Source organism: Podarcis vaucheri (assembly GCF_965113315.1).
Source record: "Podarcis vaucheri genome assembly, chromosome: 11".
Classification (NCBI taxonomy): Eukaryota; Metazoa; Chordata; class Lepidosauria; order Squamata; family Lacertidae; genus Podarcis; species Podarcis vaucheri.
In genome coordinates, this window is record NC_138749.1 from 31,418,182 (window position 1) to 31,432,939 (window position 14,758).

The 14,758-nt window shown below is 42.8% G+C and overlaps 1 protein-coding gene across 2 annotated transcripts in view; it reads left to right on the forward strand.

Moving 5' to 3' along the window:
* The window catches only part of ZNF366 (zinc finger protein 366), a 40,464-nt gene extending 28,723 nt beyond the window's left edge, over positions 1–11,741 (forward strand). For both annotated transcript variants that reach the window (XM_082191910.1, XM_082191911.1), the window contains exons 5-6: positions 7,876–8,050; positions 9,474–11,741. In XM_082191910.1, the coding sequence (XP_082048036.1) occupies positions 7,876–8,050; positions 9,474–9,991 (693 nt within the window). In that variant the 3' untranslated portion in view covers positions 9,992–11,741. The remainder of the gene's footprint in view (positions 1–7,875; positions 8,051–9,473) is intronic.
* The last annotated feature ends 3,017 nt before the right edge of the window (positions 11,742–14,758 follow it).

The following is a 14,758-nucleotide window of genomic DNA, read 5'->3' on the forward strand; positions in this document are numbered from 1 at the left end:
TAACCGTATGAAATCTACATTGTGTTTTGTTTTGTTTTCATTTCATTACATCTATGTCCTTCCTTCCTTCCATCACTGAGCCCAAGATGCTTCTCTGTGTGTAAAGGCAAAATAATAAATTCATTAGCTTTGCCACCCTTTAGTGATGCCCAAGTCTGCTTTATTAAACCTAACTGAACACTTAGTCCCTTAAAAAGAGGGATATTTGCATATTTGAGAAGAGACTAATTCTTGACAGCTCTTAAGAGTTAAGACAACCTTCATCACCATAAATGGGCCGTTCCTAAATCTTAATAGAGTTTTCACAGACAATAAATACTAAAAGAACCTTAGAATTTGTTCCACATCATTGGTGTGAATACTGTTTAAGAGAGACAGAAAGCAAAAAGACAGCCAGTTTTCAGCTGAATGTGTGTTCTGGTGTACATACTGTCTTTTTGATGGCAGGTGAAGACTTTTCACTTTCCCCAGACAATGGGATAGGTTATAATGTCCCAAATACTGCTGATGTTTGCGTGGAAGCTCTTTTTTAATTTTTGTGCAGAAGAGTCTGCTAACATGTGGACATCTAGAGCCGGAGCCTGGAAGTGTGTTTGATGCCAGGGGCGGGACTAGGAGCGTTCCCCAATGGTCAGATTATGCCACATTTAGGCAAAGAGCATGTGAATGGGGTATAACAAACAACAGAATACCTCCATGCTGCTTTTTCATGTTTTGCCACTTTTGGAACGCTGGCTCAGTTGTGTTCTTGTTTGCTTCTCATGCCCTTCGTTCAAATGAAGAAGCTTTGAAGCTCAACTGTTAGGCTTGATCCTTTTTTTATTTCCTTTCAGTTTTATTCCTCATCTCGAGATTGCACTTTCACAGCACTTAGTATAATTGCTCGTCTGCTGATGATAAATATATCTGACATTTGCATAGCACATTTCATCCCAAAGGGAGGTCAAGGATGCTTAACAATTTGATATACTGGCTAAACACATGAATCAATCCATGCGTGTGGAAGTTTTTTTTAGTTTTTTTATCAGAACCCAATACAAATGATGCTGAAACCTTAAGGCTGGGTGTATATTAACAAGATTGGATTGGGTGTTATCATATTTCAAACAGGATAAAGGAAATTAGTTAAACTCCCACTTAATCTGCACTGCAGGGTCATAAAAATTAAACTCCCAGAATTGGGTATCTGCTGCTTCATGAGACTAGCCAAAGCGTTGCTGTGAGCTGAAGGAGAAGAACACACTGCTGCAATCCTGCACTTTATCTCCATTGCTCAGCTGCCCCCTTAGTTGGCAATTCCCTCTAAGTAGACTGCCGCTTCAACCCATATTATTTGCTATGGCAGCCTTTGCCAACCAGGTGCCTTCTAGATATTTTGGATTATAACCCCCATCAGCCCCACCCAGACCAGTGTATATGCATAGACTATATTGCTCCAGGGATCAGCTGGAATGTGTTCTTTCTGTTGTGTGATGGAAGAGGCATTCACAACTTCTGCATGATCCACAATTTGCAGCCATTTGGGAAGTGATGCAGTGTCTATGCAAGGAAAGTTTATATTAAGAGAAAGTGAGTGTAAAAATGCATATATTTGTGAAAACAACATACAGAAATGCATTATATGATGTAAACTTGCTGGGCAAAATTGCACGGGAAAATGCGTATATTAAGGGAAATGCACACTTAAATGGTGGTGAATTTTTTTGAGGACTTAAAATAAATAAATAAATGCAACCCTATGCAGAAAACTGCCAGGCTGAATTTTAGACTGGGAAACTGAAAGAAACTGGAATTTGAATAGATCTGTACATTCCTAGACCCAGCCAGCATGGCCAGTGATGAATAGGTATTAGAGCTGTAATCCAACAACATCTGAAGTGCCCCACACACCCCTTCCCTGCACCATAAGGATATAAGAAGAGCCTGTCAGATCAGGCCCATCTAGACCAGCACCTTCCTCCCACAATGGACCACCAGATGCCTGCAGGAAACCTGTAAGCAGAACCCGAGGAGAAGAGCACTCTCCCCTCCGGCTGTTTCCGGGAACTGGTATTCAGAAGCATTAATGCCTTGATCTATGGAGAAAAAAGGGACGCGGGTGGCGCTGTGGGTTAAACCACAGAGCCTAGGACTTGCCGATCAGAAGGTCGGTGGTTCAAATCCCCACGACGGGGTGAGCTCCCATTGCTCAATCCCTGCTCCTGCCCACCTAGCAGTTCGAAAGCACGTCAAAGTGCAAGTAGATAAATACGTACCGCTCTGGCGGGAAGGTAAACGGCATTTCTGTGCGCTGCTCTGGTTCACCAGAAGCGGCTTAGTCATGCTGGCCACATGACCCGGAAGCTATACGCCGGCTGCCTTGGCCAATAAAGTGAGATGAGTGCTGCAACCCCAGAGTCGGACGCGACTGGACCTAATGGTCAGGGGTCCCTTTACCTTTACCTATGGAGGAAAAACATAGTAATCGTGGCTAGTAATAATCAATAGCCTTCTCCTCATGAATCTGTCTAATCCTTCTCTTAAGTCATCCAAACTGGAGATCATCTCTGCTTCCTGCGGGCGTGAGTTCCACAGTTTAACCATGCGCCCTGGGAAGAAATTTCTTTTATCTGTCCTGAATCTTCAAACATTTGTCTTCATTGGATGTCCATGCGTTCTAGCGTTTTGAGAGGAGAAAACCTTTTGCGCATATTTTTTTATGAATGTCTATCATGTCACCTTTTCTCTAAAACATGCCCATTTCTCAGGGCATAAATGAATACGCCACATGTATTCCCAGCACTGGGTTCATGTTAAATCCTGAGTGTCCTGTTCCAGGCAGGCAGCTTATGAAGTGATAAAATAAAGGAATGGCTAAACAAATAAATCAGAAGGAAAACAAGGGAGCGGAGAATCAGACTGATCAGCTTTTTGAGGCTCTTCCTCTCCTGGACGTTAAGAACCTCCTAAGGAGTTTGGGCTCCATTAAGCCTCTTTGGCTGGCATTCAGTGAGTTAAGGCAATGACCAGATAGCCGCTGTTTTGGCAACAGGCTCCTCCTCAGCAGAAGGAAGGATATAGCTGTACGAACCGCTTGCTTAACAATGGCCTGCATGTCCCCAGGGAATGGCCTGCAAATAGATTTCATCTTGCTTTCTCTTGTACTTTTCAGAGCTTCCTGTTTTCTCACGGCCCTTTTGGACAGTTTACAGTCTTTCTCCTGCTCTCTCTCTCTCTCTCTCACTTTCAGGAAAGGAACACCCTTCTTATTAAACCTTCTTTAAAAAAAAAGAAGGAAAGAAAGAAAGAAAGAAAGAAAAAAGTCTACAAAGGAAGGGCAACACAGCAGTGGCCTTTTTGCCTCATGGCAGGCTGCATTTTCTTGGCCTTCTTTCTCAGGGAAAAAGAAAACACTCGTCTTTCCTACAGAGCTAATCAAGGCCACACAGAACCCATACGTGGCTTGAGGGGAGAAGAAAGTCTTTGCTACTCATGTTTCCTCAGCCACAGAGCTGTTTCTCTCTCAGAAGCACTGCTGTCCACTGTCTTTTGGGGCAAGTCAATCTAGATGGCTCATTTATTTATTTTAAAATAAACCTCCTTACAGCTTTTGCTTCCGAGTAAAGGTGGTGCTGTGGTCTAAAGCACGTCAAAGTGCAAGTAGACAAATAGGTACCACTCTGGCGGGAAGGTAAACGGCGTTTCCATGCGCTGCTCTGGTTTCACCAGAAGTGGCTCAGTCATGCTGGCCACATGACCCAGAAGCTGTACGCCGGTTCCCTCGGCCAGTAAAGCGAGATGAGCGCCACAACTCCAGAGTCGTTTGCGACTGAACTTAACTGTCAGGGGTCCCTTTACCTTTACCTTTACTAAAGGATGGGGAAGAAAGGATGGATCCAGTTCATGCTTAAAAAGGCAAACTTTCCCAATTCGCAGGTTACAAAACAAGGTGCGAACTGAAACCCAGTCACTTCAAAAAGTGAAATTTGCACTTCCCCAGATTTTGCTGTGCAGTTTTCCGGCCAAGCAATGTGTGCTCATTTGCACATGCTGAATACAAATAGTGCCAAAATAATAACACAAAATGCATTTTATCAGGGAAAATTGCTTCTGAAAATGTGCACGTTTGGCAAAATTACATAGAAAATGTTAACCTTAGGAGAAATTTGTGCCAATATGCTTATGAATTTTCAGGAGGAGTTTTTTTTTAATATAAAAGTTGCACAAACTGATGTGGAAATTAAGATTGGAAAAATGAGAAACTGAAAGAAATTGAAATTGACCAATTTGCTCATCCCTGCTTGCTGTTTTGCTAATACAAGGCTGCCACTGAAGCAGCTCTGAATCACATGAATAATATTATAAAATCCTTTGCCATTGACTCACTCCTTTTGTCAATGCTGCCAAAGACTTGAGTTTTGCACCTTGAAAATGAGTTACATTCAGTCACTGTAACCTGGTGCTAAATTAGGTGCTTCTATATTTTGCAAAGCTGCAGTCCTTTGTTACAGTTTCCTAAAAGTTCCGAAAATCCATTGAGCAAGTCTGTAACTATCTTACATTAAGGTTGTAATATTGTATGCACTTTCTTGGGAGATAGTACCACTGAATTCAGTGGGATCCATGCCCAAGTAGCTATGCATGGAATTATGCAGCAAGTGTTTTATGGGTTTTACCCATTATTCTTATTCTTATTCTCATTCTCATTCTCATTCTCATTATTATTCCATTTAGAAATGCTTACTATCTGATTATTTCAATGTGGTTTACAATAGATAAACACACACACATACACATATCTATGCATAAGAAGTGCAACAAAACCCATGTCAAATTATTTACCTGGGGGGGGGGGAAATGAAACAAACTTTCTCTATATAAGTCAGAAAGCATTCCGAGGCAGTATAATGTAAACCTTCAACCAACAAAATACACATTCTTCATACAACCCCTCCATCCATCTTACTTGCTGGCCATTCCATGCAACCACTTCAGTCATTCTCATGCATCATGTCTGCCAACCAACCAGCCTTAGATGAGCCACTTGTACACCACAAATATTACAATCCACATACAAATGATTGCAACCAAGCAAACACATGTAAGATACTCTCCCCACTATTGGAGTCATGCCCTTACACCCATTGGACCATCTGACACTTCACCCCCATCTCTGAACTGAGAAGAGCCCAGATCTATACCAGAGCAGGCTCTCACCCTGGGGTATAAAAGCTACTTCTACCCCCTCATTCCTAACTACATAATCGTATTCGACATGGTACTGCTCAACCTCAGTTCCTGGTAAATAACCAATCAGCACTGGTGGCAGACACAACTAACTTAGCCGTAAATGTGTCTTGAGTTACGCAGTGTGGATATACATCATATTTGACTGTTTAATCCTAAACAAAAAGAACTAGAATGTGGCAACTATGATAATTACTCGTTTGTGATAGACCTGTCCTCCACAAATTTAAAGCCATCCAATCCAGTGTCTGGCAATGAATTACACACACAGTGGTGCACCCACATCTTGTGGTAGAAAATCAAGGACAGCAATGAAATGACAGTGTTGTCCTAACAAGAGCAAATAGGGAGATCCCTGGCCACGTCCTGCTTTAAATAAGGCAGGCCACACCCCCAGAGCCAGCCAATTGGCTGGCCAGGAGGTCTACGCGGCCGGGAATCCCCCCAGTAGTTCGGGGGCTGGGTTCTAGCTGCCGTGCGCATGGTGGGGCCATGAAGCCCGCAACTCCACCTCCTCTGAAGTGGCTCTGTCTCACTTTTGTCATCCCCCCCCCGTTTTTGCAAATGATGGGTGACCATCAGGCTTCATAGCTCTTTCTCTTTCCTAGTTTTTATTCTCTTTCATCTCTGAATGCTTTACCTGCATAATATTCCATAATTGTTTTTTAAATTTTCATTGTTTGTTTCGTAACATGAATTCTGGCCATGTAACCGATGCTCCATTTTGGTTCGTGTAATTTTAGTTATCTGACAACAGACATATGATATACATGTATGTATATGTTACAGCATCAATGTGCACTCTCTCTGTGTGTATGTGTGTAACTTTAAGCAGAAGTGACCCTTTTTCTCATTCACCACATGGATCACCTAAATAATCCAAATTGATCAAAATCTTATTTTGCTCCTGTGCATTTTTAACCCCACCCACCCCTCCTGCCAACAAGGAAGAGGCGGAGGCCATCTGCATGTTGTCAAACACATTTTCTCTCCAGCAAGACTTGCTGGGAGCTGTTGCCAGTCCTTACAAAAACTAGCTTCCTCCTCCAAAAAACAACAACAATTTAACTAAAATGAATATTAATAATTTCAGTTTCCTATGCCCAACAATCCACAGAGAGATTTTCTGCCATAATGTTGGAACCTAAGGTGAAGAGTGGGTAATAAATGTATAAGCAATAACATGCCAATAATCTTTTCATCTCCCTTCCTTCCCATGGCATTCAAAAGTTTTGCTTCACAACAAAGGCAAATAACTGCACACCCAAGAGAGAAAAGACAGTGTTAAGGACTCCTAGAAAAATGCTCGATAGATGGTGAAAGAATGGCTTTGGGTGGGGCTGCTCTGGGTCACCACCACATACAGAAGCATGACCAAATCTAGAATTAATGAAGAAATGGAGGCGTCGTGATGCCTGAAGAGGAAATACATAACCTTCCTCTTCATCTGTTTTATTTCCCTGCAGCATTCCAGACATTCTTTCCCTCGACAATAAGGGTCCTGATTCTGGCCACATTCATCTCAGTTTCATATGCCATCTCCTGGAAAGAGGCAGCTCTGCTCTTAGGATTAAGCCCTGCCTGTATATCTGATTGAATCTACGAAATTCCCTACAGTCCCAGAGGCCATTTAACACACTGCACTGCAGCAAACCTAGGTCTTCCCTCAAGTAGCCATAGCTAGATCCACACAACAGCATTTGCTTTAAAACACTTGCTTGTTATATTTGTATTTTGCATTTTTTGTGATGCGGTTTTAAACTCTTAGGTACTTAGGTGCACTTCCAGTAGCTCCTGTGCAACTTTCAGCCTAATCCTCAGTGAGTGAGCATGGAAAGCCTTTAGCTCCTTCAGGGATGTCCCAAGGCATTTTGCTGCCTGACGCAGAGGACAAGATGGCGTCCCATTCCATATTCCGAAGATGACTGGGTCAGCAGTCGAATCTTAATTTCACAGTGGTAACATGAATAGCGGCTTGATCCTCTAACATCTTGCCACCACTCCCCACCCCATGACATCTGGCACCTGAGGCAGCTTACTCAGTCTGCCTCATGTTAGGGTCAGCCCTGCTATCCAGAAGCTAGGGCTGAATTTTGGCCTGTTATAGAATTACTTCCACAAACTGGGTGCCTGGTTAAATCAAGTTTTATTCATTCATTCATTCATTCATTCATTTATCAAATCTATATGCTACCCCACCCCACCTCAGTTCCTTGTGTTAGACTTGGGCTGTGTACACACTATACATTTAAAGCACAATTGAAACACATTCCTTCCCTCAGAGTACTGTGGGCACTGTAGTCTATGTCTCACACTTACAACTGCCAGCAACCCTTAACAAACTACAGCACCCAGAGTTCTTTGAGGGGAGAAAATGTGCTTTGAAAGTGTTTTAAATGTACATAGCCTTACATTGATGGGGGGCCTATTCATCCATAAACCCAGCTTTAAGGGAGGGATGGGATTGTTCTCCCGGTGGTTTTTAGGAAGAAGAAACTACTCGGATTTCCCCTGTAAGCACAGTCTATGATAAGCTGTGGAACTCTCAAGAAGCTGTCTCAGCTGCAAGGGGCTCTATCTCAAGAAAATAAAATGATCCCTGTGTATCTGCAGAATAAATCACTTTGATTGTCATTGGTCTTTTGACAGCTGTGCGGAAAGGAATTTAATCGAATGCATAATTTAATGGGGCACATGCACTTGCATTCAGACAGCAAGCCGTTCAAATGTCTCTACTGTCCCAGCAAATTCACCTTGAAGGGGAACCTCACCAGACACATGAAAGTCAAACACGGAGTGATGGAAAGAGGATTTCGGTCTCAAGGTAAATGGCCAGCAAGCTGGGCTGATTTTTGCATTAGATTTAATAATTCCAAACTACTTATACAGTAGCATCTAAAAGGCAGTTTGCGTGTCTGTGTAAACCTAATTGAAGCAGACCTTGCTAAATAAGAGAATGGCTAGCCAAGTCTAAGGAAGAAAGACAGACCCAGTTGTGTCCTGTTGCTGGACAGATAAAAGAAGACTGCGCGACCCAGAAGCAATTAAGGGTCAGTGTTCATCACATAACCTGCTCTGGTTTTTCAGGTGTTGAGATGACACTTAAAGGGTTGTCTGGTATTGTAGTAAATTATTGCAAGTCAGGCTCTGCATTGTCATATCTTCGGTTCAGGACCACAGCAGGCTCGATGCCAATATTGCATTGTAAACTTTTAAAAATATATCTTGCATTTTATGTGAAGGAAAGCAACATGGATTTTCACCCACTCACCATGCAAGGAATGCTACTGTATTTATGCTGTGGCTCCGTGAATTGCTGCAGCTATAAAATCAAGCTGCTAGTATTATTGACATCACACCGCAATGCTTGGCTGAGGTAGCTGGATTTGACCAATAAAACTGAATGGTCTAAATTGGCTCCCAAATGTTAGAGCTCAGTTTGCTTTGTAGATTTGCCTACCTGTGTAATGAAGGTGGATGTCTAAATGGATGTTCTGATTAAGGCTGTCCAATAACTTTAGGAGTCGGACTCAGGAGTGGCCAGCATAGTGCTATGGAGCCAACCTCCCAATATGTAACTGCTTATCTGGATGGGGTAGAGTGGCAACAAGGCAGAGACTGTGTAGTCACAGCAGTGGAGCCAATCCAGCACTCCTGCCAGTGTGTTCATACAGAACTATGGCAGAACAGGTTACAAATATCACATTACTGATTCTCCCCTCCCCCCAAATCATACAATTAGGCTGCTTCAGCCCAACCCATGGGATTTCAGACTTAATAATCCAAAATATTAAGACTTATTTTTTTTAATGGGGAGGAATCCTAAATCCCACTTCACATTGGTATGATGTTCACATTACAAATTTAAAGAACACATTTGAGAATTGCTTGTTGAACAGAAAATTAAAGGTGTTCCACAACCAATGCAACCATGACACCACTGCTGTGCTTTCATATGTCATGAAACTGGGCCTTTTCCACGGCAGTTGAAGCTGGTACTGAGTACTGCTGGGACAGATGCTGTTTCCTCTGTGCTAGGGATGCTAAGCAGATCAGCAGGAAGCCCCCTTACCTCCCCCCTTCCATTATTTGCAAGATAAACAGATAGAAACAAAGGGACACAAGCTGAAATATTCATCCTAGAATCACAACTCTGAGTTATTTTGATTATAAAATGGGTGTAGGGCTGCAAATATATTTGCTAACACAATAATCTTTTTTTTAATTAAAAAAAAACCCTCTTATAGGACATGGAAGGGAACGAATAAGAACCTCACAAACAGATGCCTCAAGGAGCCTGGAACAGGAAGAACCCTTTGACCTTTCCCAAAAAAGCCAAGGGAAAGGACTTTCATTTCACTCTGATGGGGAAAGTGCCAAAGGAAGCTCGTGTCATGAGGAAGATGAAGACAACTGCTATGGGGTGGAGCCGCAGAGCCCTGCCATGTACCACAGCAAGAGCAAGCATGATCTTTCCAGCCAATCAGGACTCAAGATGAAAGACTTCAGAGAGTCGTACTGTGATGAGAAAGAGAAAATCCTGGATTCAAAATGTGAGGAGAGGAAAGAGAACAACGGGAACCAGAGCCGAGGAGAAAGAGACTTTGCAAATAATGACGGGAGGCATATGGGCTTTAGCCACTTTGAGAATAATAGACTCACTCAGTCTCTCTCTGACTACTTGTATTTTCAACATAGAAACAAGAGTTTGAAGGAGCTGCTGGAAAGGAAAATGGAAAAGCAAACCGTTTTTCTGGGTATCTAAAAGGACACATGTAAGCCTAGTGCTGGGAAAGAGAAGTTCCTTCATAGTTTTCATTACCATGAGCTGTAATCTAACAAGACTGGCAAATGATGAAAAAGAGAATAAGCATAAATAATTTAAGGCAATTTTCACCCGTCATTCACTTGTCCCTATTTTTATACAATAATGTCATAGATACAATGATGTCATATATAGCAATCTAGTCTATAAGCTTCTTTCCAATAATTTCCCCCAACATTCTGACCCGGTCCATGCACGCAGCAGAGTGAAATGAACAAGTCCTGAAATAGTGGAATAGATTGCATAGGAGGCGTCATGATTTGAATGTTCTCCTGGATGTGCTGTAACCTTTTGTTGTTGTTGCTTTATTTACTTAAAGATATTGGCTAGTCCATATTTTTGCTCTAACTTCCTGGTGTTTTAACTGTCAGGTGTACCTTACAGGACTCAATTCCTGCTTGAGGAATTCCCCTGGGCATCTGGTTGGCCACTGTGAAAACAGGATGCTGGACTAGATTCTTCTTAAGTTTTTATGGTCAATGGACATTTCAGCTTGCAGACCTGTGAGTGGCTTTGCATTCTCTCACAGCAACACTGCTGCAGAACTACCGTACTGTTTAGCATTCTTCATGGGAAGCCATGGTGGTGTGAAACCAACAGAAGTCAGTAATGTAGATATGGCCTTAGAGAAACATCTGAAGTGCTCAGCAAATTCAGAATGCTTTACCTAAGAGCAGGCGGTACATAACACAGAGATTCTGGGAAGCTAAGTAGGATTCTGCAAGGTACAGCAGAATAGAGCAGACAAGAGGAAAACTCAAAGGAAATATTGATCATAGCTCATGATGAAAGGATGTGGCTAGGACAACAAAGGGTATCAGTAACATGACGATCAATTAACAAATGGGTTTGGCCTTAGAACAGCTGACTCAGGAGAGCTCAGATGCACTTGGAGACTGGTAAAAAATAAAGATCTCCTGGGTCCACTGTAAACCGCTATGCAATACAAAGGCAGACTTCTGATTATTTGAAGTATATCAACATTTTTTAGGATATCCCATTATGGGATAAAAGATCAGGCAGGTCCCAATTAATTTCATTATGAATTTACTCTGGTTATAATTTTGTCCCTTGCTCCCCTGCTCTCCTCATCATGTTATTTCTAAGTTATTTGTCTCAGTCTGTTGCAGCCTCTTCTCTTCTCTTCTCTTCTCTTCTCTTCTCTTCTCTTCTCTTCTCGAAACCTTTGTGCTGGTTCCAGTTTTTTTGCATCTTCCTGTTTCCATAGTGTTGCTGCATTTGGCTGTTGATCATGGGTAGGGAACCTGCATCCAGGTCCCCTCAGCCCCAGCCTTCATGTCCGATGGTCAGATGAGTTAAGATAAGGTGGGAGTTCCAAACATCTGGAGGGCCACCGGTCCCTCATCCCTGCTGTAGACGGTGCAAATCTGAAAAGTGCAATTTAAAATATAGTATTTATTATGCCAAGGAGAGTATTTAATAAAGTCTTGCCAGGTGTACAATAACACGTTGTGTCTGCTTAGCTGAATAGGAAATAACAGCATTAACAGTATGTATTCTTGTATCTGTGCATTGATTTGTGTGTGTATGTGTTTTAAACAACACCTGACAAGTGGGATCCAACCCAAATTCCAGTATATTTCTTGATAGCCAGTAGCTCATCTGAAATGTTACATGTCAAATATATTTTGTTAATTTAAAACAAACAAATAAATATATATCAAAGGTGCTGCTGTAGTTTGCATCAAGCCCTCCCAGCAATTTCAATTGTCTCTGTCCTGATAAAACAACTGGTCCATGTTTCTCATGGTTATACTGTTACATGTTGCTCACTACTTTCCCAATTGGGAGATGTTCCAGGAGCAGCACTTACCTGGTTATGTGTTCTTTTGGCGGGCATTTTTATTAAAATATATGAATTTATTTACAAATATATAGGATGGGCATAGGTGGACAACCAGCAAATCAACTGCCTACACCATAACTGTTATAGTTACTTGGTTGCAATGAGGGCCCTGTTTTTGTCACAAAAATAGTCAGAACCTCGTCAACAAAGAACATTATGAACATAGGAATCTGCCTTAAATTCAGTCCATCTACCTCAATACTATCTACACTGACTGGCAGAGTCTCTCCCAACCCTACCTGGAGGGGGCAGGGATTGAACCTGGCATCTTCGGCAAACAAGGCAGAAGCTCTAATACCGAACTACAACCCTTCTCCAAGGTTCACAAGTAAATGCAGTTGCAAATAGGCACCCTGCTTTGAGGGGAAGACTGGTACAGGTACCTGGAATTAAGTCTGTGGGTATATACTCTCTAGCCAAGAAGTAGGTTGACACACCTAGCACCCAAAATCAGTAAATAGATTTGCAAAGAGCTTCCATGACAGTGTGCAATTGAAAAGAACAGAATTATATAGGCCCAGCCACACGACAGCTGTAAGGGTGCTTACACCTCACAATGGGGGGGGGGACCAGTGTGAGGCCTGAGGAAGAGAAGGAACCTCTCAAAACGATGGTGCGCTTCAACTTCATAAGCTAAAGGTGATGGATTGTACAATTCTATTCCTGTTTAGGAAATGTCAAATGCCAACGATATAGCTTTGGAAGGGAAAGGGCGACTGAGAATAACACAAGCTTTGTGGATATTTCCCTGTGTACCTTATCCTGAGTGAAAGAAGGGGAAACTCAAGTTTGGCTCTCCTTGCTCTGCTAAATGTTTGTGTTGCTCCTTACAAGAGTAGGGGTCATTTATGCATTAATTGCCTTTAGGGGTGTCGGAGAAATTCCATTCGGCACACATTCAAAGCGGAATCTATCAAATTCATACTTTCCCAAACAATATGTGCATCGAAACACAGCCAACCTTCAAAAGTCACACTTATCTGAATAATGCGATGCAATTCTTTAACCAAACGGTGGTTACAAAAATGCTTATATGAGAGGAAAGTGTTCACAAAAATGAAGATATTAAAGAAAGTAATGTACATAGTGCACTATATTAGCGAACACAGGAACACACAGGAGCAGAGGCCGGCCAAATAAGTTGGCAGCCCTTTTGTGAAATGCCAAGCTGGAACCACTGGCTGCAACCTACGGTACTACCCATAGCATACTCAGCTCTTTTCCCCTGTGAGTAGATTTACTTGTAGTTAATGCTCTGGCCAAACATCCCATGGAACACTTGGTGTGAGGGGAGTATAATGAGTCCCTCATTAAGAGGTGCTCACTTTCCTCAGAAAGTACTCACTGTTCCTCAGAAGAAACAGGAAGTGGAGGCCTGATTAGGGGACATAAGCTTCATCATCTGTTTCTAGGTCTTAACCTATGGCAAGGGTAGCTAACATTGTGCCCTTCAGATGTTCTGAAATACTAGTCCTATTAGCTCTAGTCAGCATAGCCAATGGTCAGGGATGATGTGAGTTGTAGTCCACAACGTTTGGAGGGCACCACATTCACTATCTCTGTCCTAGGAGAAAGCCATCTTTCAACACTGACTAAGAAGCTGTGACTATGAGGCCCCACTGATCCAAAGCCAAGTAGCCATTGTGGAGCTCTGGCAGCTCTGCTTGTCTACTGAAACCTGCAAAGGCAGAAGGTGCACCAAATAGAGAGGCCAGAGGGCTGTATCTGTCCATTGACTTGCATGGGGCCAAATAGCTTAATGGGCATGAGAAGTGCCTGTTCACCAGGCCTCACCTGCAAAAGAGGAATACCTATCAACTGCCCCAGAAAAAACAGGAAATCCCATTTCCCTCCCCTTGTGAGCACATGGCAGCCATTTTGGATGCCTTGCTCTCGTGTGATTTCGGCCTGAGATATTGCCCTGCGTCTGCAATCTTGCACTGGGCCCCCAAACACGCATGTTTGGGTGCTATGCCCCCCAAAAAGCACCTTTCCCAGGTCCGCGATCTCAGCAGGTCGCATGACCCACTCGGGATTTCAGATCTGGAAGATGGTGTCCCGAATTTGGGCCACATTATGTTGGAGGGTATGAAGAGGCAGTGATGGCTGCCGACATGGTTGGCTTTAAAAGAGAATTAGACAAGTTCTTGAAGGATACAGCTATCAGTAGCTACTAACACTGATGTTGATGTTAATCATCTAATGTTGGAGGGAGTATGTTTCTGAATAGCAGTGGCTAGAAACCTCAGGATTGGACAGTGCTGTTGTGCTTATGTTGTGCAAACCTCTCGTAGGTCTCTTGCTGGCCACTGTGGGAACAGGAATTTGACTAGATGGTCACTGGCACCAGAAAAATAGTTGTTTGGCTGGCCACATGCCCCCCCACTCTGGTGCCACCCATGAACTGGCCTGATCCAGCAGACTCTCCTTATGTTATTATGTATGTTCCCAGGATGCAGCCCTGGCTTTTCACTGGAACCTGCCCTCCAAGTTCTGTCCAGAGATAATTTACGGTGTCAAAGTTAAAGTAGTTGCTTATATCTCTTCAGAGCAACAAAGCCTGACTGGGGCTCTGAAAAATCCGCCGTGAAAAGAAAACAGTTCTGATCTAAACAATGATCTGAACACACGTGACGAAACACACTCAGCCTCTCCACATTTGTGAGGCAAAGGTTAGCCATTGTAGCTCTGTGCATAGTTCATTTCAGGGAACAACATGAATGGGGGAAGGCTTTGATTGTATGTTTTGTGAACACTGCAAACTCATTCAGCATGTGGAGGAAGCTCTGTGTCTTTGATAGCTGGGAGTGACCAGCGCAGTCCCATGTGGCTCAGTATCA